This window comes from Meles meles, chromosome 7 (genome assembly GCF_922984935.1).
Source record: "Meles meles chromosome 7, mMelMel3.1 paternal haplotype, whole genome shotgun sequence".
Lineage (NCBI taxonomy): Eukaryota > Metazoa > Chordata > Mammalia > Carnivora > Mustelidae > Meles > Meles meles.
In genome coordinates this window covers 97,255,227-97,279,836 of record NC_060072.1, presented here as the reverse complement: position 1 = coordinate 97,279,836, position 24,610 = coordinate 97,255,227, and the positions used below count along the sequence as shown (strand labels likewise).

Here is a 24,610-nt window from a genome sequence, read left to right as displayed (position 1 = left end):
TAAGAAACTGGTGAAATGGTTACCTTCTGAAAGGGGAACTGAGTGGCTACAAAAGAAAGGTAGGAAAGAGGCTTACTTTTCATCATATACATTTCTATATATAATTTGAATTTTGTCACATGTGCATGTTAAGACACGCAAAAATTAAACATTTTTTAAAATACATAAAATTATGTAAAATATTTAATAATGGTAAATAGTAATGGTATTATGTTAGTGAAAGAGCTAACTTACAAAATAATATATAGTTTATGGGGCGCCTGGGTGGCTCAGTGGTTAAAGCCTCTGCCTTCAGCTCAGGTCATGATTGAGCCCCACATCGGGATCTCTGCTCCGCAGGGAGCCTGCTTCCTCCTCTCTATCTCTGCCTGCCTCTCTGTCTGCCTACTTGTGATCTCTATCTGTCAAATAAACAAATAAAATCTTTTAAAAAAAAAAACAATATATAGTTTATTATATACTTTAATTAAAATTAATATATATATATGCAGCAAAAACTCAGTGGAAACAAATATATTAAACTGTTAACAGTGTTTTTCTTGGGGTGGTAGCAATTTGAGTGATTTTTAGTTTCTTGTATGTGTTTCTCTTTGTTTCTAATTTTGTCAACAATTAAAACATATTAGTATTGTTATCAGGCTATGTTTAATAGTATTTTTTTTTAATCTACTTTGAGGGGCACCTGGGTGTTAAGCCTCTTGTCTTCAGCTCAGGTCATGATCCCAGTGTCCTGGGATCAAGCCCACATTGGGCTCTCTGCTCAGCAGGGAGCCGCTTCCCCCTCTCTCTCTGCCTGCCTCTCTGCCTACCTGTGATCTCTGTCTGTCAAACAAATAAAAGCTTTAAAAAAAATAAAAATAATAAAGGTAAATAAAAATAAAAATCTACCTTGATTTTTTTAAAAGTTTGAGTGAGTTTATGAGGTATTCATAGGGCTTTTGTGAATTTTTCATCCTTGTTATCTGAACAGTTCATCATTACACTGCATTATAAAAAATAATATCCTTCTTACATAGAATAAAATCATACAGTGTTAGAAGAAAAGAGCTTTAAAGTGGTATTGATACCTGTCATCCTCAGTGGTAATACCTTTCTTTTTAAATTTAATTAATTTATTTTTTTGTTGAAACTTGATTCTTGAATTGTAATCTAACTCAGTGTTGCCTCTATCCAGTGGCCAAGAAACAGAAACAAACAAAATATGTCTATCTCAGTCCAATGACTCCCGCCTCTTCTCCACCAGTGATGTCTATCTATGCTTCTTGAAGCCAGGAATGCAGCCAAAGGGGACTAAATATAACTCTCAAGCCAACTTTGCCCCTCCCTTCTTCCCTTCTGGGAACATGGGCACCAACTCCTTCTCTGCCTTTCCCTTGGTCTTTCTCCTCCTCTCTCTCTCACAAACATTCCCAGCGATAGGATTCCAGAGAAGCCTCAGGAGGCATTAAGATGGAGGGCGCTCTCCAAGTGCTGAAGGCGATTCTGGCCTGAGGAACTCAGCCTAGGCTGGGAAGAAAGAAGAGACCAGAGAGAGTAAAAGGGTGGTGTCCTCAGTACCATGAGGATAAAAGATATCCAAGAACTAAAAATGGGTTAACTTCATAAACTCGTGACCATGGAAAGCCACAGACACATGATAATTTCAGAGGTTCTGGAAAGGCCTGCTACCACTTCCTGACTCTTGACTAGGCCCTTAAATTCCAACTCTAGTTCGTCATTTCATCTTTTTATTTTTATTTCTGTTAAATTGTGAATTTCTTCTTAATTTTCCCTTGATTATACTCAAGATGAATTTGTTCATCAGATTTTTTTTTAAGATTTTATTTATTTATTTGACAGTCAGAGATCACAAGTAGGCAGAGAGGCAGACAGAGAGAGGAGGAAGGAGGCTCCCTGTTGAGCAGAGAGCAAAATACAGGGCTCAAGCCCAGGACCCCGGGATCATGACCTGAGCCGAAGGCAGAGGCTTTAACCCACTGAGCCACCCAGGCGCCCCTCGTCAGATCTTTTGATGAGAGTAACTAGACCGGTGGTTTTCTACTTTTTCTGCCTCTAGACTGCTCACATGGGAAATATCACCATTATTTATTTATTTCTCATGACACACAATTACTTTGAGTCGGACTGTCAGATGTTATGGGAGGTTTCCTACTAGAATCTTTGTGTGTATAGTTTACAAAAGCCACTTTTTTTTTTTTTTAAGCTGTTTCTGATGCCCCTCCTAGGCCTCTGCCCAGACCACTCTATAGCCTGGATCACCAAGTAGACCAAGAGTTTCTTGAAGGCAAGGGATTCCCTGTAAATCTCCAACATTAAGCACAGTCCTTGGCCCACAGGATGTCCTTCATAAATATTTGTCAAAAACACAGACATTGGGGCGCCTGGGTGGCTCAGTGGATTGAGCTGCTGCCTTCGGCTCAGGTCATGATCTCAGGGTCCTGGGATCGAGCCCCGCATCAGGCTCTCTGCTCCACAGGGAGCCTGCTTCCTCCTCTCTCTCTGCTTGCCTCTCTGCCTGCTTGTGATCTCTCTCTCCGTCAAATAAATAAATAAAATCTTTAAAAAAAAAAATGAAATTTCTTTACTAAGAAACTACCTTTAAAAAAAAAAAAAAAACACAGACATTAATGGAGGAAGAGAGTAAGAAGATATTAGAACCCTGGGTGTTTGGATGAAACAACCAGTAAGAAGGGGAAAGGTTAACTCCTTCCCAGTGTGTCAAAGGCTAGCTTATGGGGAGACAGCATATATATAAAAAAATAATAACATCTAACTCTTACCAGGAGTTTATTATGGACCTGTCACTGTGCTAAGCAATTTATATGCATTATCTCAGTTAATGTTCACAGCAATCCTAGAAGGTACTATTGTTATACCATTTTATACCTGTGGAGACTGAGGTTCAGAGAGGTAAGGGAGCTTGCCCACAGACACACACCTGAGAAATGGTAGCACACAGTCTCAAACCCAAGCAATCTGAATCCAGAGACACAGTGCCACACTAATCCAAGGACTGAAGTACCTGAACACTGAACACGGTGTCAGATCTTTCTCAAGGCTTTTCCTTCCCCTTCCCCACATGACCCCTACCCCCATTTGGACATTTCTCCAAATGTTTTATGACAGAACTGGAGCCCTCCATCACTCTCTTTTTTCAACCTCAACCCCATCTTCAGAAGTCTGCTGTTCTCCCCCCCATTCTCTCCCAGGAACTCCCCTCCCCACCATGCCAGTGTCAGAGACGGGAAGACCAGTTTCATTAGAAACACTCAGGGAGGGCACCTGGGTGGCTCAGTGGGTTTGCCTTCAGCTCAGGTCATGATCCCAGGGCCCTAGGATCGAGCCTCACATCGGGCTCTCTGCTCAGCAGGGAGCCTGCTTCCTCCTCTCTCTCTCTGCCTGCCTCTCTGCCTACTTACGATCTGTGAAATAAATAAATAAAATCTTTAAAAAAAAAAAAAGAAACACTCAGGGAGACACACCACCTTTGAGGAACACCCCCTGAGATCCACTCCCCCCTCCACCCACCGCAATGTAAGCCCTCCTCACAGCCTTCTCCAGAGAGCTCCCTTTCAGAGCCCTGCAGCCCAGGGCTCCAGTCTCTCTGAACCCACCCCAAACCTCCTTGTTGTCTCCTTGTCAACACCTTCCCAGCACCTTTCGGTAGTTTTCCATTATGTGAGCTGACTAAAGGTAATGGGAAGGCCAAAGACCAGGGGTCCCAAGATGACCAACCTTTTCAACCCTCAGCAAAGCACTTGGTAGAGACTGAACTTCTGAGCACCAGGCCTGATTTCCATGGTGATACCCCTGGGGATTGTTGCCATGGTAATGCTGGAGAGACACTGGCCACGGTATATCCTCTCTGTTTTCCTTTATGAGACTCCCCCAAAGCTAAAGGGAGACCTGCTCCCCCTCTTCAGTTTTCAAAGGAATCCTGGGCCACCACACACAATATTGACTCTGGTCCAGTAATCCTGCAGGTCCCAACCTAGCTTTTCCAAATGAGGTGTTTGACAGGCCTGGATTTTTGCCTGCTCAAGAACCTGCTAACCCATTAGGAGATCTGAGGAAGGAAGAATAGTGGACACTTGAATGAATGGAGAGGAACAGGGAAAGGGGGAGAGAATGTATGGGTTTTCCCTCACTGTCATCCCTCCCATGTCTGGTACAGAAGTAGCAACCCAGACAGTAGGCACCTGGGCACTCTGCCCACAAGACCAGGGCCAAAAGACACTTAAATGCGTCCAGTGAAAAAGTCATATACTGGATTCTGAGTGACATAAGAGCAAAACAAGGTACACAGCACACAGACAGTGACCCAGACACCCCTCCACTATGACTCAGGCCATTAACTTTGGCTAAACCCCATCCCCCAGATTCCTGGGAGAAGTCAGGGGAGTAGGGGAGGGATGAGGTTGAAAGAGCTGTCTTTCCAGCTTATTCTCCTATCCTCTGCCAGGCAGAAAAAGCCCATGAACATCTGAGACTCTGAAGCCCTGGGGTAGCCGCAGTGCCGCAGAGGCAGAGAGGGGAGCCACCAGAGAAAGGAGCAGGGGCTGGGTTTGGAGAGACTATTGTCTGCCCCTTCCCTCTTCCCTCACCTTCCTGAAGCAGCTTCCTCCATTAATTCCTCAGATGCTGGGCCCCTAAGGGAACGAGAGGAGGAAAGAGGAGAAGGGGTAGGAGATTTCCTTCCCTTTACGGTACCCTCGAGCGTTGCCTCCAAATCCCTTCTCCTAGAGCCCTCCTCTTTCCAAATGAGCAATGAACAGTCACGCTGGGAAGGCAAGTTCCAAGGACGCTGACTGAGACAAAATGGCCCCCCACAAGCATCTCTCTCAGCTGGAGAGATTGACAGGAAGGGCTGGGGCAAAGGAAGATACACAGAGAGACAAAGGTGCAGCCCTGCAAATATCAGGCAAGACAGGCAAGGAAAGACCAGCTGGGGAACTAAGATAGAATCTGAACTGGCAGGGGGATCTGGGCCTCTCTACCTCTCTTTCCCTCTCCCCCTTCTATGGTGTCTTTCCTGTTTCACCAACTGGACAGATCAATACCACCACTCCTTTTCCCAACATCACCCCTTGCCCCATGCCCGTCACACCAGGATGGCCTGAGAACCTAAAGGAGTTTGTTCAGACTTACCTGAAAGAACTAAACCAAGAAAACTAGGCTTCAAAGTAGAAGCCTTTTGTGGATGTGCTCCCCTATGACCATCTCCCTCCTGTTTCTCAGCCTTCATGTCTCAGGGGAACCTCAAGCTCCAACTCTCACAGCTAATGCTTGCTGTCTGGACTACTTGGAGAGGAGCCCCCAGGACCAATTATTTTAGCCAGGTGACACTGACCAGAGTGTAAGGCCTAAGGTCCTTGAGGCCAAGAGAGACAGGGTCCTCTAGATGCGGCGAACATGCACATATGTAAGCACACACACAAGGCAGAAGCACCTATTTGAGTTCAGTGGGTGAGAGCTCAGCACAGTGACAGACTGGGGCCCTTGGGGATGGGACATGTAAGCAGGCTCTTCCTAAGGCATGTTTACTCAAAGTCCCATTCTCATTGATTCGGAGGCCCATGCTCCCTCCTCATCTTTCCTTCATTCGTTTAATAAGCAGGACTTGTGTCAAGCACTGTGGACCAAAGATATATAAACAGTGCTCCCGACCTTGAGGACAACCATCATATGTGCCGCTCCCTTCTCAAATTGGCTACAGTTTCCTGGCCCAGCACCCCTCAAGCCATACAGGACTCAACCTCAGGTCCTTTCACCCCATAGCCTAACAATCCCTACCAAACTGGAAATGGAGGGGTGGATGAAGAATTCCCTTTGGGCTATCACAGATAAAGATCGAGAAGAGAAATCTGCAGAGGCAGTGTGATACAAAGGAAAAGCCATGAGCTTTGGAGTTAGAGATTTAGGTTCAGATCCATGAATTAACAGGGTGACCTTGAGAAAGTCATTCAACTTCTTTGGGCCTCAATTTCCTCATCTGTAAAATGGAAATATTAATACCTACTTCAGAGTGTTGTTTTGAGATTAAATAATACATGTCCAGTAATAAACCCACAGTAAATATTAGCTCTCTTTTTTAACAAGATCTCCTCGTGGGTAGAGCTGTCATGATGAGGTAGAAGCAGCTTGATACTTTTTACTAGATCATCAAGAGGAAGGATGAATAAGCAAGTACCTATTAAAACCTCAGGATTTGGTTATTTTTATTTGTTAGGGGAAACTGGGATGTCTGAAGTCTCTTCCTACTGTACCTGGGAGGGAAAGGCAGACATTTCCTTAGGACCCCAGAGCCCCCTTCCCAGACTGGGTGTGGCATCAATGCATTTCTTTCCCAGAAAACCCTTCATCAGACCTGTGCCCTCCGCCCAGGTCTAGGCTGTGACTACTTCAGGGGTTGATGGAGGGCTTGGTCTTAGAGCCCACTCTCATTCATACCTCGGCCCGCAGAGACCCTGGACTGCCCACCTCCCATCTAGCCCATCCACTAGTCTACCCCCTCCCGTCCTGGGAGGTGGGGGTAGAGATCTGAACCAATAACAAAAGGAAGATGCCCTTTCCCTAGGGGAGAGGGAAAATATCAGAAAAACACGGGACTGGCTCTAAGGGGTGGGGACGCTGCAGCGAGCAGCAAAGGGGAGTTTGGTCCCCTGACTGCGAGGAAGTAGCCCCCTCCCACTCTGCGGAGACTTGGCCGCCCGCCTGGCCAGGCCACACCCAGCCATCCTGATGCAGGGGGGAGGAGGGGCTGCGGCGGAGAGGACTGAGGCTGAGCGGCGGGGAGGGGGCGCAGAATGACAGCCAGGGGCGAAGACTCGGCGGGGGCGGGGGCGGGGAGAGTCATCTTTCCGACCCCTCCCCGAAATTCCCTCCCGGGGCGACACTCACCCCAATAACGACGCTGTCGTCCCCTTGGAAAATGGGGATGAACTTGTCTCCCCGCAGAATCTCGGCCTGGTTCAGGGGCCGAAATCGGCAGAGCACCTTGATGCTACACTCGTTGTTGGTCTCCGCCATGGTGGTCGCCGACGACGGGCTGGGCACTTCTCGGGCTGCAGGGGCGGGTGTGCGCTCCGGAGGAGGGGTGCTCAGCCGGGGCCGAGGCGGAGGACAGGTGCTCGGTCTCTGCAGCCGAGAAAGCAGGTGGGGCGCCCGGGCGAGGACTGGAGAGCGGGGCCAGGGCGCGCTTGCTCGCTCCTGCGGCACGGGGATGCGGGCGACCTGGGCGTCTGTCTGGTCCTCTCTCGGCGCTCTGCCTCTCCGCCCCTCGCGCTGCAGCGCCGCGCTGCGGGCCTGGGCGGGGCGGCGGCCGCGGGGCGGGCGGGGCTTCCTTCGCGGGGGGCCTCCCGCTCGGCTTCCACCCGCCGGGGCACCTTTCCGTTCCTCTCGCCTCCTCCCCCACCCCTGACGCTCCTAGGTAACCTCGCCCTCACCCCTTTCCCACCCAAGTCCCTCTCCGCATCCCACCTCCCACCTCTACGGCCTGCCCCTCCCTCGGACTCCACCCCTCTGGAAGGGGTAAGGGGGCTGAGGTGGGCCTGTCGCCTGGGTAGGGAAGAGAGCCGACTGCGCTTCCACCCTTTTTATTCCGGGACACCCTCCTCCCCCACCCCGCCCCGCCCCTGTCACCATCCTCTCCAAATTGAGAGCACACTTCTCATTCCCCATCCCCAACCCCCTCACACAGATTCCCAACCCACTCAACTTTCAAGGGCGGCTGCCAGCAGTGTCAGGGGAAAGGCTATAATTCCCTTCCCCTTTTAGGTCCAAAGGTGCACTATCTCCCCAGTATACACACCAGGTCCCCAGTGTGAAGGAAGGCAAACTCGGGTTCTGGGCTATCAGAATTCAGACACAGATAAAATTCTCATTTTGCCTGATGGGTTGGGGCTGCAGATGCAGGTGGGCAGGAGATTTTGCAAGAGAAAGGGAGTCAGAAAACAGTGAAGGGGGAGTCATGATGGGGATGGGGAAGGCCACAGGGGCTTTGAGAGAGAACCAGTAGGGCAGATATCTGCATTTAGGTTTCAGACAGGTTTCAGCGCCTACGAAAGTGTGTTTCCTGTCCAAATTACCATTGGACAGAGTCCCAACACCCCAGCCCCTTTCTCAGGGCTTACTTTGCTTCTCCCTCTTCCCTGGCAAAAAAAAAACAAAAAAAACAAAAAAAAAAAGCCAAGCCTTAGAGATTCTTTGTCCTTCCTCCCCTCAGGTCAGACTCCTGCTGCAGACCCTGGGCAGAACCACCCAGAACCTGGCCAAATTGATTTTTTTTTCTCCACGTCATAGGCCTCTGCTGGCTAACAGAGAGTTGGACTGCAGGAGTTGAGGCTCTAGGCCAAGGGAAGGAGCATGATGATGGAAGAAGGGAGGAGGGGATGGAGATTCTGCCTAGCAATTGTGTAAGGTCACTTGGACACTATGAGGCAAGAGAGAGAATGGTGGCCTGACCAGACAACTAACCACTCAGAACTCAGATGAGGGCTTCCACACATTGGGCCTATACCTCTTACCCACCTTGAGTTTTAAGGGAACTGAAGGAAACTCATCCAGAATAAGAAACTGGATGGGAAGGGGCGCAAGGGTGGCTCAGTGGGTTAAGCCTCTGCCTTTGGCTCTGCTCAGCAAGTAGCTTCCTCCCTCCCTCTCTCTCTCTCTCTTTCTCTCTGCCTGCTTGTGATCTCTGTCTGTCAACTAAATAAAATCTTAAAAAAAAAAAAAGAAAAGAAAGAAAAGAAACTGGTTGGGAAGGCAGTAAGACTCTATAGGAAGCTGGATAGAGGTTTGGAGAGGAGCCAGGGGAGTATGCATAGAATGACAATGAGTTCCAAACTCCGGAACACAAGCATCTCTCCAGTCACTTGGTCTGGCACTATTTCTAAGTGTTGCAGCATCCTGCAAGCTCAGGAAACATTATGGAAAACATCCCAAACTCAGGCCCCCAGGGGCTCCAGGGTGGCAGCCCTAATGGACTTTCAAAATATGCTTGTCTTAAGAAAGAAAAGAAAAAAGAAAAAAGCTTGCCTATGGAGATCAGGGACAAAATCTTACTGGGTATCCCCTCCTCTCATAAACAAAAAATAAAAAACAAACAAACAAACAAAAAACATCCACACACAATGCAGCAAGCTTTTCATATAGCTAGATTTATTAAATTTCAAAAGACTGTCTTTCAGGGGTGCCTGGGTGGCTCAGTGGTTTAAGCCTCTGCCTTCGGCTCAGGTCATGATCTCAGGGTCCTGGGATCGAGTCCCGCATCGGTCTCTCTGCTCAGTGAGGAGCCTATTTCTCCCTCTCTCTCTCTGCCTGCCTCTCTGCCTACTTGTGACCTCTCTATCTGTCAAATAAATAAATAAAATATTTTTAAAAAAAGACTGTCTTTCAGTCTTGAGAGTATGTCCTTCCTACTTTTCTAATAAGAAATGATGGCTATAGTAAACAGTAGGCTTTCTTTTTCTAATGCACTTGGTTGGCAAAAAAAAATTTTTTAAAGATTTTATTTATTTATTTGTCAGAGAGAGAGAGAGAGAGTGTGTAAGCACTGGCAGAGGGAGGCAGAGGGAGAAGCAGGCTCCCTGACGAGCAAGGACTCGATCCCAGGACGCTGGGATCATGACCCGAGTCAAAGGCAGGTGCTTATCCAACTGAGCCACCCAGGTGTCCCTTAGTTGGCAAAATTTAAAGGTAGAAGTACTATGTCCATCCTCAAAAAGGGTTGCTGGGTTTGTTTGTTTTGTTTTTAAGATTTTATTTATTTGAGGGTGAGAAAGAGCATGAGCAGGGGAAGGAAGGCACAGAGGGAGAAGCAGACTCCCTGCTGAGCAGGGAGCCCCAGGTGGGACTAGATCCTAGAGTCCTGGGATCAAGACCAGAGCTGAAGGCACAGGCTTTATCAACAGCCACCCCGGCGCCCCAGAGTTGCTGTTGTTTTCATTTTATTGAACTGTGAAATTCAGAAGTCTGAAAACTATTAGTGAGGTGGTTAAGAGCACAGAGGGTGTTCCAACAGACATACAGTCACCACTTACCTACTTATGAGCTTGAAATAAGAGTGCCGGATTTGAAAAACAAAAACAAATACCCCATTAAATTTGAATTTCAGATTAAAAAGCTAATAGTGTGTGTGTGTGTGTGTGTGTGTGTGTGTGTGTGTGTGTGTGTCTTAGTATGTCCCACATATGATATGGGGCATACTTATACTAAAAAAACCCTTATTAGTTGTTTCTTTGAAATTCAAATTTAATTAGGTGCCCTATATTTATTTGATAGCTCTAACTCGAGAAGATCACTTAACGTTTTCATTCCTAACATGACTAAGCCCTTACTAAATTTTACTTGCTATTATTGTTTTTGAAGTTCTTTCTGTGCCACAGCACGACAGGTTGTATTATCTTTATTTAGTCATTTAATTTCTGGAAGCCCAAACGTATTCATCTGAAAAACAGGAATTACAAAATACTTTTCATAGACTTGATGTAAAAATGAAAGAAAATAAGTTGTGTGAAGTAACTCCCAAGGTGCGTTGTTGTCGTTCTCCGTCCAAGCCGGAGTAGGCCAAAACTACACATCCCACAATCCCAGGCGGCGTCCCCCCGCCATTACCTCATTCCCAGGCAGCATTCTCGCCAATCCCGGCCTCTCCAGGGGTGTGGTAGCGGGGTGTTCTCGCGACTTTTGCCTTACCCTTCTCGCTCCTGTACCATTCCTGTCGCGAGACTTCCTGCTCCTCCACCTCCTCCGCCGCTCCCTTTGCCGCCGCCTAAGCCCGGGACCCGGACCCAGCCTCTCCCCTACCCGAACACCGGCCCCGGCTCCACCGAGGCCCCGGTCCCCCAACCCCGCCTCGCCGCCGCCATGGCGGACCCCAAATACGCCGACCTTCCCGGCATTGTGAGTACAGGGCCAACCCCGGCTCCCCAGGACCGCACCCCCGACCTACTAAGGACCCCCAACAGACACTAACCCCTGACCCCTCCCGCCTGCAGTCCCTCCTCCGCCCCAGGGCTCTAGCCCCTGGCTCCCCGACGGGCCACGGCATCCTCCGGACTCTTAGGATCTGACTTGGCCCGGCCGCGGAATGACTTACCAGGCCCTTTTTTCTGGCAGTCGCAGGTTTCTCCGCCCAAAAATCGTCTCTGGGCGCTTAGCTCTTTAGCCCGAGTGTTTCTACCATCCATGTCAGCACCACCCGTGTCTCTCCAATCTCCCCATAAGGCCCCTCCCCCCACCATCCCCACCCCAAACACACATACCAGGCCACTTGGTGATGGCCTTCACCTTGCCAAAGAAGAGGTTGCCGTGGCAGAACCCTTCTAGTACCAGATAGAGAACTCTGTCCCCCGGGAAACCCGCCTCCGCCCCCCTGCACCTCCCCCCCCCCACCTCGCACATGCCGGCCTGTACCCTCCTTTTGTGCTGCCCTGCCTGCATTCTCAAGGGTGGGGGTTGGGTCACAGGACCTTGTACTGAGTCACTCTCAACCTTTGTGCCAGGGTAGCGGTGTATAGGGCCTAATTGGAAGATAACGCTCTCCTACTTCGAGCATAATGATTGCCAAGAGCCCACACCCCTTCAGATTCAGGGTCACGTCTTTGTCATCACTTATACTCACCACTCATTACAGGATGAGGTCCCAACTGTGCCCTCTGTCATCCCCACCCCTTTAAGACATGGGAACTAATACACAGTTCACTGGACAGGTAGAAGAGAAGTGACAGAATCCTGGCCTCACAGCCTGTCTTCTCTGTTAGCTTATTGAAATGGAGTGGGTCAGGGGTATTGGTGGATGCTGGGTAATGAGGTAGGATGGTCACTGCTTCTGTCTGCAGGCCAGGAACGAGCCAGATGTTTATGAAACCAGCGATCTGCCTGAGGATGATCAAGCCGAGTTTGATGCGGTAAGATTATGTGCTGCTTCAGGACTCTTACAGACCCTGACCTCTCTCCCCCAGGCTGACCCTTTCCCTTTAATGGGGAGCCACAACAATAAGCGGGTATGCCAACCCAGCCTGGGAGGTATGTAGGTTGCAGGCTTAACGCCACCAGTGAACAATGCCAGGAAGGAGAGCCCTGTCTGTGGAATCACAACTAACAAGACCTGACTTGGGTCTTTTAAAATAAAACTTGAAATATCTCAAGACAGTTTCATTTGGAGCCAGTGATTTAGGGAGGCCCCTGGGTGCTAGTCTATGGTAATGAATCCTGAAGCCTGAGCACTTATAAACTCCTTGAGGTTAGGAAGTAAGCCTTCGGTTTCATAAAATATTTCACTTGATGCATGTTCATCAGTATCCAGCAGGAGCTAGGTTTTGAAGTATAGAGGAATAGTCTTTTTCCTGAATACCCAGTATCCGTTGAGCAAGGAGTGAGAAAGTGATGTGGAGATTTTAGAAAGATAAGGGATCCTGTCAGAGCAAAACGAATTTGAGGAAGAATGTAAATATTTCCTACAGCAAAAGAGAGTGAGTCCCTTAGCACTTTCAGACCTAAGAAGAACTCTAAGGAAGAAATTAGCTGTGGACACATTTTAACCATGAGGGGAACCACTTAGCATGTTGATTGAATGTGTTCATTCTCTGTTGGTTTTTGTGCAATGCAGAGGAAGAAATGTCCCTGCCTTTAAGGATGCCCCAGACTAATTGTGGAGTTAGGATACATACAGGTTAGGAACCATGGAACAAACAAAATGGAGTGAATGGAAATCAGCATGGTAAAAACTTGTATGTAAGCAAGGGGAACAAAGGTCTGTTAGCATTTTTTACAAGATGTGTTATAGGTTCTATTCCAGAGAGAGCTGGGCTAAGGTCACATTGATGAAGCAGGCTCTGTATGTGTGTCTCCAAGTCCTGTGGCTATGTCTGTGGGGCTCATTAGTCCTGGAGAATGCTGGCTGCTGGCTTCTAATGTATGGCTTGGCGTACTCACTTATTCCTTATTTGATTTCCCCCATGTGGAAGTGGTTCCTACTCTATGGGAACACCTTCCCTGTCTCCTTTCTCAGTGGTGTGTTCCTTGTGGCTTCCGTACTTGCTGGCATGTCAGTCTGTCCCCCAAGCTTGAATATCTGGAGATAATGCAGATGTTATCATTGCTCAAGGGCCTGGGTGTGCACCTGTCAGTCTAAGATGTATGTTACTAGGAAGCTGTCTTTGACCTCACAGAGCATGAGTGTAGAAGCTGAGGACTTCAGTCCTCTGACCCATTTAAGAGACTGTTCAACTCTGGCCTAGGCCTCTGCCCATAAAGTGTCACAGCTTCATGGTGAGATAATAAATGGCAGGTTGTCTGTTTGTCACTGACTGTGATACGAATGGGCAGTATCACAGCAATCCCCCTCCCAAAACAAAAAAAATAACATGCGTAGTTTTCCTTTTGAAAGTTCTGGGGTGTTTCTTAAGAAGAAGATGACAGGCATGGGAGCACCTGAATGTGCAGCCCTGATTGGCTGTTTTTCCCTGCGGCGCCTGAGCAGCCTATTTCAGTAATCCTAGTGGGATGGCTGATAGGGAGGGATTCCAGAAGTGTTCATTTCCTGCAGCATATTGTTCAGGATGACGGTATAGCAGTGCAGAGGAGCTGGATGGTAAATACAAGAAGAGTCGAGTTGCCTCCATCACCTAAGACACAGCTAAATGAATCTTCATCACTAGGCGGGAGGGAGAAGGGTGGGGAGACCTTCAGCTCCTTCAGGAAGGGGGGGGGGCGCTGAGATATTTACTGATGTCAGCTAATGTCTCTGGCCTCTGGGTGTCCCTGTGGGCCTTAGGAGGGCAGCCTTCGGGAAGTCAGCTGAGTAATGGCCCTGTTCCTGCTCGTAATACTGATGTAAATGTGCAGCTTGAAGAGAAGTGGGTTGTACTTAGTCCAGAAACCTCATGTCTGTGAGGCCTGAATTCTCACTAGCAGCCTGTCCCCTCCCTTCCCAAGACCTAGCACTGATGACAACACGTCACCAGTATTGTGGCTGAACTGTGAGGTTTTCAGTCACCTTAACTCCTGGCAACAGAATGTTTTGCCTTAGTCTCCAGATTATTTTCAACTTTAATTTGATTGGTTTTTACGTAGATAATATATGTGCATAGAACAAAAGTCTATTCCCACCCCTGCCTGCCACCACCCAGGTCCCTTCCCTGAAAACAACCAATATGACCATCTTCTAAAGGAACCTTTTTGGGGGATCTCCAGATTTTTATTTAAAGGAATAATCAAAGAGTGTTGACCCTCACTGTCTTTTAAGCTCCTTCCTCTGATTGCTCCACTGTGGAAAAAACTGAGCTGCTGAAGGAAATAATGTCCCTTAAAGACTGTCATTGCTAGTTTAATCATAAAAGTATTGCAATTCCTATAGTGGAGGGGATGGTGGAGGAAAGTAGTATAAAAGGTTTTAGTTTTGCTAAAGATGATCCTGATTTTCCTACTATTCCTTAAAAACAATTTTAGTATATGTGCTGCCGAAGCGAGCACTCCTTAAAAACAATTTTAGCAGGAAGGAAAATACTCTAAGGTAAATGGGCCAGACAACAGCACACGCTAGCCCTTTCCTCTTCAATGTAAGAGAATCTCGTCTCTGCATTTCAGACACTCCTAGGTTGATTTGGACAATGGCCTTACTTGGAGACTTTTCTTAAAATGTCTTGTCAGGAAAGCTAATTCCCAACTGGAATTTCCTCCCTGCTGGACCCCTGGTCTATGTTGGGTCTTTGAGGCATTCTGCTCCTGGCTTTTGAACTGCTGGAGCAAGGAGAGTAAATTCAGAAAATCTCACTAGAAACAGGCTATAGTTTCTCCCTTGATGCCTTACTGATCTCCAGTGCCATGTGAAAGGGGAAAAATGACCTAGCCACAGTCCAACAGGGCCCTGGCAGAGGCTGTTCTCCAAAGGGTGCTGGACACTCCACCAGCTTGAGATGAGAAACAGTACATTGTCTTCCTTACAGTTTGAGATACCATAGAGTTTGCTTGATTGTGTTCATTGACTGTTGGCGCTCTTGAACTTACCTGAGTTTTTCCTAATGCTTCCCCCATCCTCCCTCTTCACCACCTTGCCTGGACACTAGTTTGCACAAGTAAGACCATTCGATGCTTCTTCTCTGCATGTTTTTTTTTTTCATCTGCCATCTCGCATGCAATGCTCTGTCACTGTACTGTTGTAGCTAATCATTTTGAATTCTGTCGAGTCCCTAGCTGGGTCATTGAGGGGCCTACTGGCCTTATGTTTAAGGTTTAGAAGTATAAATCTGATTCATGAGTCATTGTCTCTTTCCCTTGTGAGGTCTGCAGAATAAAACTGTCCAATGGAGGATGGAATAGAAACATGGAGGCTAGGAATGCTTTTGCATGTGAGGCATTTAGGGGCTGGAGTTAAAAGGGGCTGGCTTTCTCCTCCTCAGACTGACATGAAGTTAAGAGAAAAGTAACTGTTAGCTATTCTAGACAAGGGTAGAGAACAAGGGGGACAGTCACAGTCCTCATTTCTTAGCTGTGTGTAGACTATCCCTGGGAAATACTCATTTTAATGTTCCCTGTGTTAAGCCTTTAGACAAAAGTAAATGGGATGGGAAAGGAGTGTTACATGTCATTTTAAGGTAATAACTTGGGTTATTTGTGCTTTCACGAGTCTTTCTGTTTCTGTACCCCTCCTTTAGGAATGGGTGGATGGTCAGCATTATGTTGATCCATCCTGGACAGTTTTCTTCTACAGCATTCTCCAACTTCCTTGTCAGCATGGTTCTGAAGTCCCCTGGCTGCAGTGTTGGCAAGGAGCCTTAACAGGCTCAGAGAGCAGCAGTGGCCTTTTTCCCTATCTGATCTAGAACCTCAGGTCTTGCCCTCTGAGGCACAGCCATTTAGCCAAACAGCCCTGGGGAGTCAGGAGGTCCATTAGTGAGAGGGACTGGGAGTCATGTACCAGGCAAACTGGTACCTGGGATCAGGGCACTTAGAATTTTCCAATCAAGGTGGCTGGTTGGACTGTTTCCGTGGTGACTGTTAATACTCCAGGTTATAGGAATTATGCCTAAAAACTCATCATCCCACAGTGCCCCCAAAGGACAGACCTGGAGGTGGTGTATACGGTTTACAGACTAATATGCCACTTTTCCTGTTCTTTGATTTTCTTTCCTTCCCCATTCTGCTTGTTCCTCATGATTTGAACTTGAACTTACAGCTCATTGTCTCTCTCTCCTTAAGTTTCTCCCAAGCTGGTTTTAGTTTAGTGGGGCAAGTAAGAGAAAGGTAGTGTGTGTGTCTCCCCTTGTGTGTTTGCCTGTGTGCACCTGTGAGTGCTTACACTCCCTCTGTGCAGAGACCTCCCAGTGTAGACCACAGGGTCTGGACCTGCCTTGACCCTGATCTGAAGCAGGAGTCTTGGCTTAGCTGGGCCCTGGCATCAGACAGGGGATGGAGAGGTGGAGGCTCAGGCGTTTCTAGGTGAAATCTCTGAGGCAGGAAGCACTTGTCTTTGTCCCACCGTGCATTGTCATATATACATAACCATCTTTAAGCTTCCACGATTCCACGTGCTCATCAGTAGAGCTCCTGGAGAGGCAGGGCGTACCACTACATTTCCCTCCTGGCAGTTCTTTACCCATCTTGCCTAGAAGCGAGAACCTTGTCTCTGTATCTGGACTAAAAGAAGGCCTCTTTGGAGTACTCTCACCTTTTCCTCTTGTCCACGCTCTAACCTCTGTGAATCTTGTGAGCAGAGGGTAGAAGAAACGTTTTCTGCACGTGGGCTGGGAGCTGTGAATCTTGGTATCCTCTGGGTTCTTTGTGCTTGCACATCATAGCAGAATTGCTCTGGTTCCCCTGGGACTGCGGGGGGAGTTACCAACTAATCAAGGTGGATGCAAACACACTGGACTGTCCGAGGGGCCGGGACGTGCCCTGCCTCTCCTCTGGCAGGAGAGAACGAGAACAGGTGCTTCATGTTTCCTGACACTCACCATCTCCTGACATATTTTGTTCTGTTTAACCTAAAGTCCTGTCACCCTACCCTTGTGGGCACCCTCATTGTGGCCAGTTCCACCATCCAGATATCTCATTCTTCAAGACTAGAGAAGCCAAGAGACAGTGAGACTTGAACCATGAAGTCCCCCCCTTGAGAAGGACTCAGAAGCTCCTTGGTCAGCTACGTATCCTTAGAATCCCCACAGCCTCTGCTTCACATTCTGCCTTGTCTGCCCCCACCTCCACTTTCCTGTTCCATGCCACTAGCTTGCAACATCTCACTAGTTCTTAGATAATCTTACATTGCTTCTAATGGCAGAGCTTCATGACATTCTCACCACCAGAGAGGAAAGGGTCCCAAGGTCTTCTTTCTCTTGGGGTATGTAGTGGCTCCAGCTGAAACTTTGGGCCCCAAATTTTGCTAGGCTCCCCTGGGCCCTATGGTGCAGTGTGTTTGAAGCTATCATATAGTGCATGTGACAATTTGCTAATAACAATTTTGTCTTTTTTTTCCCCTCCCTCACCCCCATTTCCCCACTCCCTTTCCTTTTAACTCTTTTGATTTTCTCACCTCTGGGGAAAACCACAAGGAGCTGGTAAGCAGCCTGACCTTTCATCTGCTTTTTAATGGGGTGTGCTGTGATGGGCAGTTGTTTCTCTATCCTTTTGTCTCTGCTAAATCTTTAATCCCTCTATCCACCCCCACCCCCAGCCGACAGCCTTTTCCCATCTTATGAATCACTGTAGTGACACTGCCCCCAGCCCATGCCCCCAGATCTCTGAGGCACTGGTGGAATGGGTGCCACTGGAGGACAGAAGGGTGCTGGCCATCTGAGTCTCTGGGACCACGTCCTTGGAGAGGCGCTGAAGGGATGCCAGTGTCGGGCAGCTCTCCTGACCCAGGCCATGATCCAAAGCAGGAAGAGTGAGATGAAAGCGCTGTTAATTGCTGCCACTGTCCAGGACCTCTGAGGCCCACACTCTGTACATCAACCCTTTTCTACTCAACCAACCCCTTATCTACTTAGGAAAGTAGGTTCTCATCAGCAAAGTGCCTGGCCCGTAATGAGGGTATTAATAGATGGCAGCCATGATTAATTTCCTTCCTTGGTCTATAGACTATGCTTCCCATTTGTCTTTTTCAGAGGATTTTTTTTAATGATTTCTACCTCATTGGCCTTGACTGGGGCAATCACAGGGAGGAGTGGCATACTCTTGATTGAGAACTTAAGAGAAGGTAGTCATCTCTCCTCGTTGGGAGTCCTCAGACACTTTGCAGAGGCCGGAGACCACACAGTTATTTGGCCTGTGGGTGCTCTGGACATTTCAGAGAAGATTAAAGACAGAATAATTTGGGGCTCAGTTGTTTCCTTACCCTTGCACATCGGATGTTGAGCCCTTTGTTTTTCCCTTAATCTTTAGCTGCCAGCACTTCCCTGAAGAAGAGGTAAAGGTCAAAGTTGATGTTTTCTCCTTACAACCCTCCCTTCCCTATTTTTAAAGCTGCCACTCACACTGATTCCTTCTCTAATAGCAGATCAGAGATGAAGGACGGAGCTTCTGTCTGCTGCTCTTCATGATGCCTCTCTATTATCATCCCCTGCCCCCGCCCCCAACACCCACACACAGGCAGAGACTCTCTGTCCAGTCCTGGCCGCATATTAGAATCAGCTGGGTAGCTTTTCAGCTGGCCTATTCTCCTGACCCTGCCCCAGAACAATAATGAAATAAGAATCTACAGAGAAACCAGGCCTTTTTTCCTCTTTTTTTTTTTTAATTTTAATTTATTTTTAATTTACATTTTGTAAGTGGCGCAAATACACAGGCAGGGTTGAGAACTGTTGTTCTAGTCAAAGGCAAGAAGACTCACTTTGCCAGCTGCCTTCTATAGAAGGTGGCGCTGTTGTCCCCAGTAGCACAAGATCCCCGGGCCTCCCTCCCCCCTTTCAGGAGGGCAGTGAGAGCTGCCGGACTGCTGACAAGGGAAGGAGATGTGTAGTGTGAAGTGCCTGGTCTTGGTGTAGTTACTGGAATCTGAACAGCCAGTCAGTATCTAGTAAGGAGGGAACCACTCTGCTAGGGTAAACTCTCTTTATTACTTTCTTTCCCATGCTCCCTGCTAAGGAGAGAGCTTCAGTGCTTGAGACAAGAACAGAGGGCGCAGGGAGAAGAGGCGGGTGCTGCGGCTTCTCTTTGAGAGGCTTCTCTGAGAAGCTGCTGGGCTACTTCCATGTCAGGATATAGGCGTGGCCCTCACCCGGGCGTCCTCTTGGCAAGCAGGTAGTGCTTATGCTTACTGCTTCTAAGACATCCCTTAAAAAATATATAGTAATCTCTTGCCTCTTCTCTCTGTACCCTGAACTCCCCAGCCTAATGGCAGCCTTGGCACAGGACTGCTGGTCATGTCCTCTCCCAGCCTTACTTTTGTATCTCAGAGCTGGTATCTTCCCTTCAGCAGCATATTCACCATCAGAGTTAGCAGCTGGAATGTCTGCCACCCTTCCTCTTTCCTCCCAGCAAGGATGGGAGGTTAGCTTGAAATGTCCGTCCTCAGCAAGGAGATTTACTTTTGGGAGGGGGAGGTTCAAAGAGGTCAGGCTAGTTTCTTGGCCTGAGTGCATGGTGTGTGCCAGGTAACTGGGAGGGCCCCGTGGGTGGGTCGGGGGGAGGGGGAGGCTTATGTACAGAGTGGGTGGGGAGGTTATGCTACCTCTGTTCCTTGATTCAGGGTGTTAATATTTATACAACCGAGACTCCAAATTTACCAGGAAACTTCCGTTTCCTAGATTGAGCCTGGGTCAGCAACTTGGAGTGGAGCCGCCCTTCTTTTCTCTTGGGAATGTGGGGCCCAGTCTCCTCTTTGGGGGTTTTGTGGGGTCAGGGAAGTCTAGGGTGAGAATGAATCTGCCCCTGGCCTGAACTCCCTGTTCCTGCAGGAGGAGCTGACGAGCACAAGTGTGGAGCACATCATTGTCAATCCCAATGCCGCCTATGACAAGTTCAAAGACAAGAGAGTGGGGACAAAGGGACTTGGTGAGACTGGACTGGAAACTGGATTGGGGGAGGTCTATCCTCAGGCCATAGTGACTTGCTTTGGGGGAGAGGGTCTTCATGCAGATCTTTCATGGTAGCCCTGACAGTCACCTGAGACCGTGACTGCCCTGGGCCTAGATCAGGCCCTCAATTCCATCTTCTTTTCTTGGCAGATTTCTCAGATCGTATTGGAAAAACCAAGAGAACAGGATATGAATCTGGAGAATATGAGCTGGTTTGTTGTGTGTGTGTTGATGGGGATGGTGCCGTGATCCTGGTTAGGAGGGACATCAAGGGACACAGTCAGGCTTCTGAGTTTTTCTCTCCTTGGGGTTCCCGAGAAACCCAGCAGGATACAGTTGAGGATGCTTAGTCCCCCTGCAGTTTGCTCTGGAGAGTCTCCAGGCCTCCAGTTTTTCTGTACCAGGGTGTTGTGCATTCTGAGTTGGATGGGATACCCTTACAACCTAAGCTCGGGGTTTGGATAAATTCTTGAGGAGGCTCCCTGTACCGAGGGATGTAACTTCACTATGTGTGCTTGCTGTCTAGCTTGGAGAGGGCCTGGGAGTGAAGGAGACACCACAGCAAAAGTACCAGCGACTGTTGCACGAGGTCCAAGAGCTGACAACTGAAGTTGAGAAAATCAAGGTACTTGTAAACTCCCTTCTCCTCTTTGCGCCCTGACTTACATAGCAGAGGAGGACCTCACAGCAGGAGGAAAAAGGTTCCCAAGGCTCCTAAGTAAGGAAGCTGGGGTTCCTAGGTTTAGGGGTGTAAATAGATCTATATTCAGTACCATAGGTGGGTAAGAATCATCCAGTAACTTCTAGCCACAGCCACTTTTAAGGGCCTTGATCCTTTTTTCTGTTGTTGTTTTTTTTAAGATTGTATTTATTTGAGAGAGAAAGCACACGAGAGAGAGAGAGAAAGAGAGCGAGCGCACGAGCGCAGAGGAAGAGGCGAAGGGAGAAGCAGACTCCCCACTGAGCAGGGAGCCAGACTCGGAGGTCAATCCCGGGACTCTGGGCTCATGACCTGAGCCGAAGGCAGACACTTAACTGACTGAGCCACCCAGGCACCCCCTTTTTCTGGTCTTGATTCCTCCGGCCACCCCTCATTGTCTGCTTCTTCTCATACCAGGCAACGGTGAAGGAGTCCGCCACTGAAGAGAAGTTGACCCCCGTGGTGTTGGCTAAACAGCTGGCTGCCCTGAAGCAGCAGCTAGTTGCTTCCCACCTGGAGAAGCTGCTGGGACCAGATGCAGCCATCAACCTTACTGACCCTGATGGAGCTCTGGCTAAGTGGGTGTCCTGCTTTGTTGGGAAATCATTGCTGCCTGGGGCATAGGGAGACTCAGCTAAGTATTGGCCAGGATACTAAGGGGAGAGGTACTCTAGCTGTTCCTTAATGCTGAGCGCAAGGCAGAAATGAGAGAGGGCTGGGCTGGCCCACATCCTTCAAGTTGTGGTCTTATTACTTGGTCTCCTGTCCCAGGCGCCTGCTGCTGCAGCTGGAGGCAACCAAAAACAGCAAAGGAACTGGTTCAGGGGGAAAGACCACCAGTGGGACTCTTGTAGATAGTAGCCTTGTCACTTATGAACTACATTCTCGGCCTGAACAGGACAAGTTCTCTCAAGCTGCCAAAGTAAGTATGTATGTGATTGGTTGGGGGGCTGGGATAGCATGGCCCTGAAGACTTTCCTACCTCCCTCCAGGGGATCAGATATCAGGGTGCTGGGAATGCTTCTGATTGCTCTTGATGTTTCGTTCTCCATGTTTCCCTCACCCATCTACTTTCAGTTAAGATTTTAAGGATGTGATCAGGTTGTGTTCCAGAGAAAGTGGTCCCTTGGCAGAGTGGAGAGGAGGAGGGAGGGGAATGGCAAGCAGACAAGCAGAGAAGAGTGGGATGTTAGTGCCTGCTGCAGCAGCAGGCAGGCGGATGGCAAGTCTCACCCCCTTCCTCGTTCTAGGTTGCAGAACTTGAGAAGCGCCTGACAGAGCTGGAAGCAACTGTACGCTGTGATCAGGATGCTCAGGTCAGGTGCTCTCCTCTACTGAGTCTGACCTTGCATCCTGTGCCCCCTTCCCTGTCACTCAGAGCATTCCACAGAACCCCAGGGAGAGTGGGAAGGTCTTCATTTATCACATCAGCCGGTGGGTTGCCGGCTAGACCCAGAAAGGATGGGAGACGGTAGTAATTGTGGGGAGACACAAGAACCACTGATTTCTTTCCTCCTCTTCCCCGCCAGAATCCTCTTTCAGCAGGTGTGCAGGGAGCCTGTCTCATGGTGAGTATACAAGGAACCAGAGTGTTGGATTAGAGGGGATAGTGAGGTTGGGTTTGTGGGTCCATAGCTATATATTAATCACCTCCAGTGGAATACATGGTGGCGTCTTCCTAGTCTGATCCTTTCCCCTCCATGAATTTTGTCCCAACCTCCACCCCCAGGAGACTGTAGAACTGTTGCAAGCAAAGGTGAACGCCCTGGACCTTGCAGTTTTGGACCAAGTGGAAGCTCGGCTACAGGTATTAAATGGAGGGCAAACAGGATTACCGGTAGCTTGGGACTTCAGAAGCCCTGGGTGCCCTATCGACCTTGAAGTCTGTGTTTTCAGAGTGTCCTGGGAAAGGTGAATGAGATTGCCAAGCATAAAGCTTCTGTAGAAGATGCAGATACACAAAGCAAGGTCAGGAAGAGCCCTTCCCTCCACCTCCATACCCTTTCCTGTTCCCTCGTGTTCTCTGAGTCCTTCTGGTGGTCTTACCTGAGCTTGAGAGGTGCTGTCTTCGGGAGCTCTTACCAACTGAGACAGTGAGGGGCCTGCCCCCACCCACCCCAACCTTGCCAGGTGGTCGTTGTGTACCTCGCTTGGCCATCCCCTCCAGGCCCTGTCCTGTCCCCACCAGGTGCACCAGCTATACGACACCGTACAGCGCTGGAGCCCCATCGCCTCCACTCTTCCAGAGCTGGTGCAGAGACTTGTCACCATCAAGCAGCTACATGAGCAAGGTGGGAGGCCTGCTGCTGGGCGGAGGGGAGAGGAATTGGACAGTGGGCAGCTGTTTCCTCCCCTCTCGTGGATTTTGATGTCATCCATACCTTCCCTACCTTCTTTTGTAGCCATGCAGTTCGGTCAACTCCTGACCCACTTGGATACCACACAGCAGATGATTGCTAGCTCCCTCAAGGACAACACCACCCTCCTGACCCAGGTGTGTGCCCCTTTATTGGTCTGCTGCTTCCATTCTCTAGCAGCCTGGGTTCTGCCTTGGCCCAGGTCGTAACATGATGTGGCAGGGGCTTGGTTTGAGTCTCTACTGTTTGTCAGTGGTTGTGGGACCTTTGACAACTTACTTAACCTGTGAACCTCCATCTTACCATCTGGAAAACTGTACCTACCTCAGGGTTGAATGGATTAGGTGAAATACTCTGAGTGAATTGTTAGAGTTCCAGTGAACCTGTTTTTCCTCCAACACCTACCCAGTCCCTCTACAGTCTCAGCTTAGCTTTCCCTTCCCTGGGTCCTCAGCCCGACGTGCTTGTATCCAGAGCACAGCACACTGGGAGGAGTATGGACTTCGAAATGAACAGCAGGCTCCAACCTCGTTCTGCCGCTTCCTCTTCTCTGACACTGGGCAGTGAACTTCACCTTGATTCTTAGCAGTGCCCAGCACATGGTCCTCAGTTTCTCTTGGAGGCACTGTTTTCAGTGCTGAGGGCAAAATTACCGTGGAGAGACCCAACACCACAGGACCATCAAGATAAATGAAGAAATATATAAAGTATAATATGTTCTGTTTCTAGAGCTGTTTTCTAAACTTTTGAGCCAGTAAAACTCTAATTCCAGTAAAATCATACCTGTTCCTCATATAAAACAGACCAAAACAGCTACTATTACGTGCCCACTCTGGGGCCCATAAGCTATGCTGCCATTTCTTGTCTTCTCCAAGAGCATTTCTTCAGGTGCTCACCCAAGCACGCACCTGGGCCTGATAGAGTAAAACATCTCTGTGACTTTCTAGGTGCAGAAAACCATGCGTGAGAACCTGTCCACGGTTGAGGGGAATTTTGCCAACATTGACGAACGGATGAAGAAGCTGGGAAAGTGAGCACCTTTAGGAGATGGAGAACGGGGGTAATCCCTACCCCCTTGAACTCTGTTAACAGCTTACATAGGGTTTCCCCTTAATTATAACTCTTGCATCCCCATACCGTTTGACACTGGGGGTAAAGGGGTTCTTCTTGCATGTGGGGTTTACACCCCTCCTCCAAGGAATACAGAGTGGTAGCTGGGGGACATTAGATGGTGGTCTCCCCTCAGGCCCCGGGGATATGGGCCTCGCCATATACCAGTACTGTCCTGTCCAGTACTGCTTTGCTTGGGGCGGGGCAGGATTGGGTCCTGTCCTCCGGCACAGCTCCCATGGCTGGTTGCAGTTCTGTACAACTGTTTCTGACCATTAAATGCTGTTGTACTCTGTGTGGCCCCTGCTGTGTTTCCTGGGGAAGAGGCGGCACTGAGACGGACCTTCACAGCCTAATAGGCAGCCTCAGCCCCTCTCTGCTACGAGAGGATTTAAACTATAACCTGCTCTTACTAAAGAACTAAGGAA

General features: G+C 48.8%; 2 protein-coding genes across 6 annotated transcripts in view; one reads left to right on the top strand and one right to left on the bottom strand.

Moving 5' to 3' along the window:
* KIF5A (kinesin family member 5A) overlaps positions 1-7,401 on the bottom strand; it is a 30,994-nt gene extending 23,593 nt beyond the window's left edge. Inside the window, exon 1 of one of the 2 annotated variants that reach the window (XM_046012619.1) lies at positions 6,901-7,401. In XM_046012619.1, coding sequence (XP_045868575.1) covers positions 6,901-7,029 — 129 coding nt within the window. In that variant the 5' untranslated portion in view covers positions 7,030-7,401. The remainder of the gene's footprint in view (positions 1-6,900) is intronic. The other variant, XM_046012620.1, reaches the window with a different exon arrangement.
* Positions 7,402-9,918: 2,517 nt separating this feature from the next.
* Positions 9,919-24,477, top strand: DCTN2 (dynactin subunit 2). Of its 4 annotated transcripts, none has more exons than XM_046013375.1 (15): positions 9,919-10,902; positions 11,841-11,909; positions 17,550-17,555; positions 19,896-19,992; positions 20,166-20,236; positions 20,542-20,640; positions 21,133-21,293; positions 21,487-21,637; positions 21,966-22,031; positions 22,245-22,283; positions 22,445-22,522; positions 22,612-22,683; positions 22,904-23,006; positions 23,118-23,209; positions 24,020-24,477. In XM_046013375.1, exons 1-15 carry the CDS (start codon positions 10,867-10,869, stop codon positions 24,104-24,106), a joined length of 1,227 nt encoding a protein of 408 aa, XP_045869331.1. In that variant the 5' UTR covers positions 9,919-10,866; the 3' UTR covers positions 24,107-24,477. The 4 variants fall into 4 exon arrangements, with proteins under 4 accessions (XP_045869331.1, XP_045869332.1, XP_045869333.1 ...); XM_046013377.1 differs by having other exon boundaries at positions 9,934-10,902; positions 20,166-20,227; XM_046013376.1 differs by lacking the exon at positions 17,550-17,555 and having other exon boundaries at positions 9,926-10,902.
* Positions 24,478-24,610: the final 133 nt, after the last annotated feature.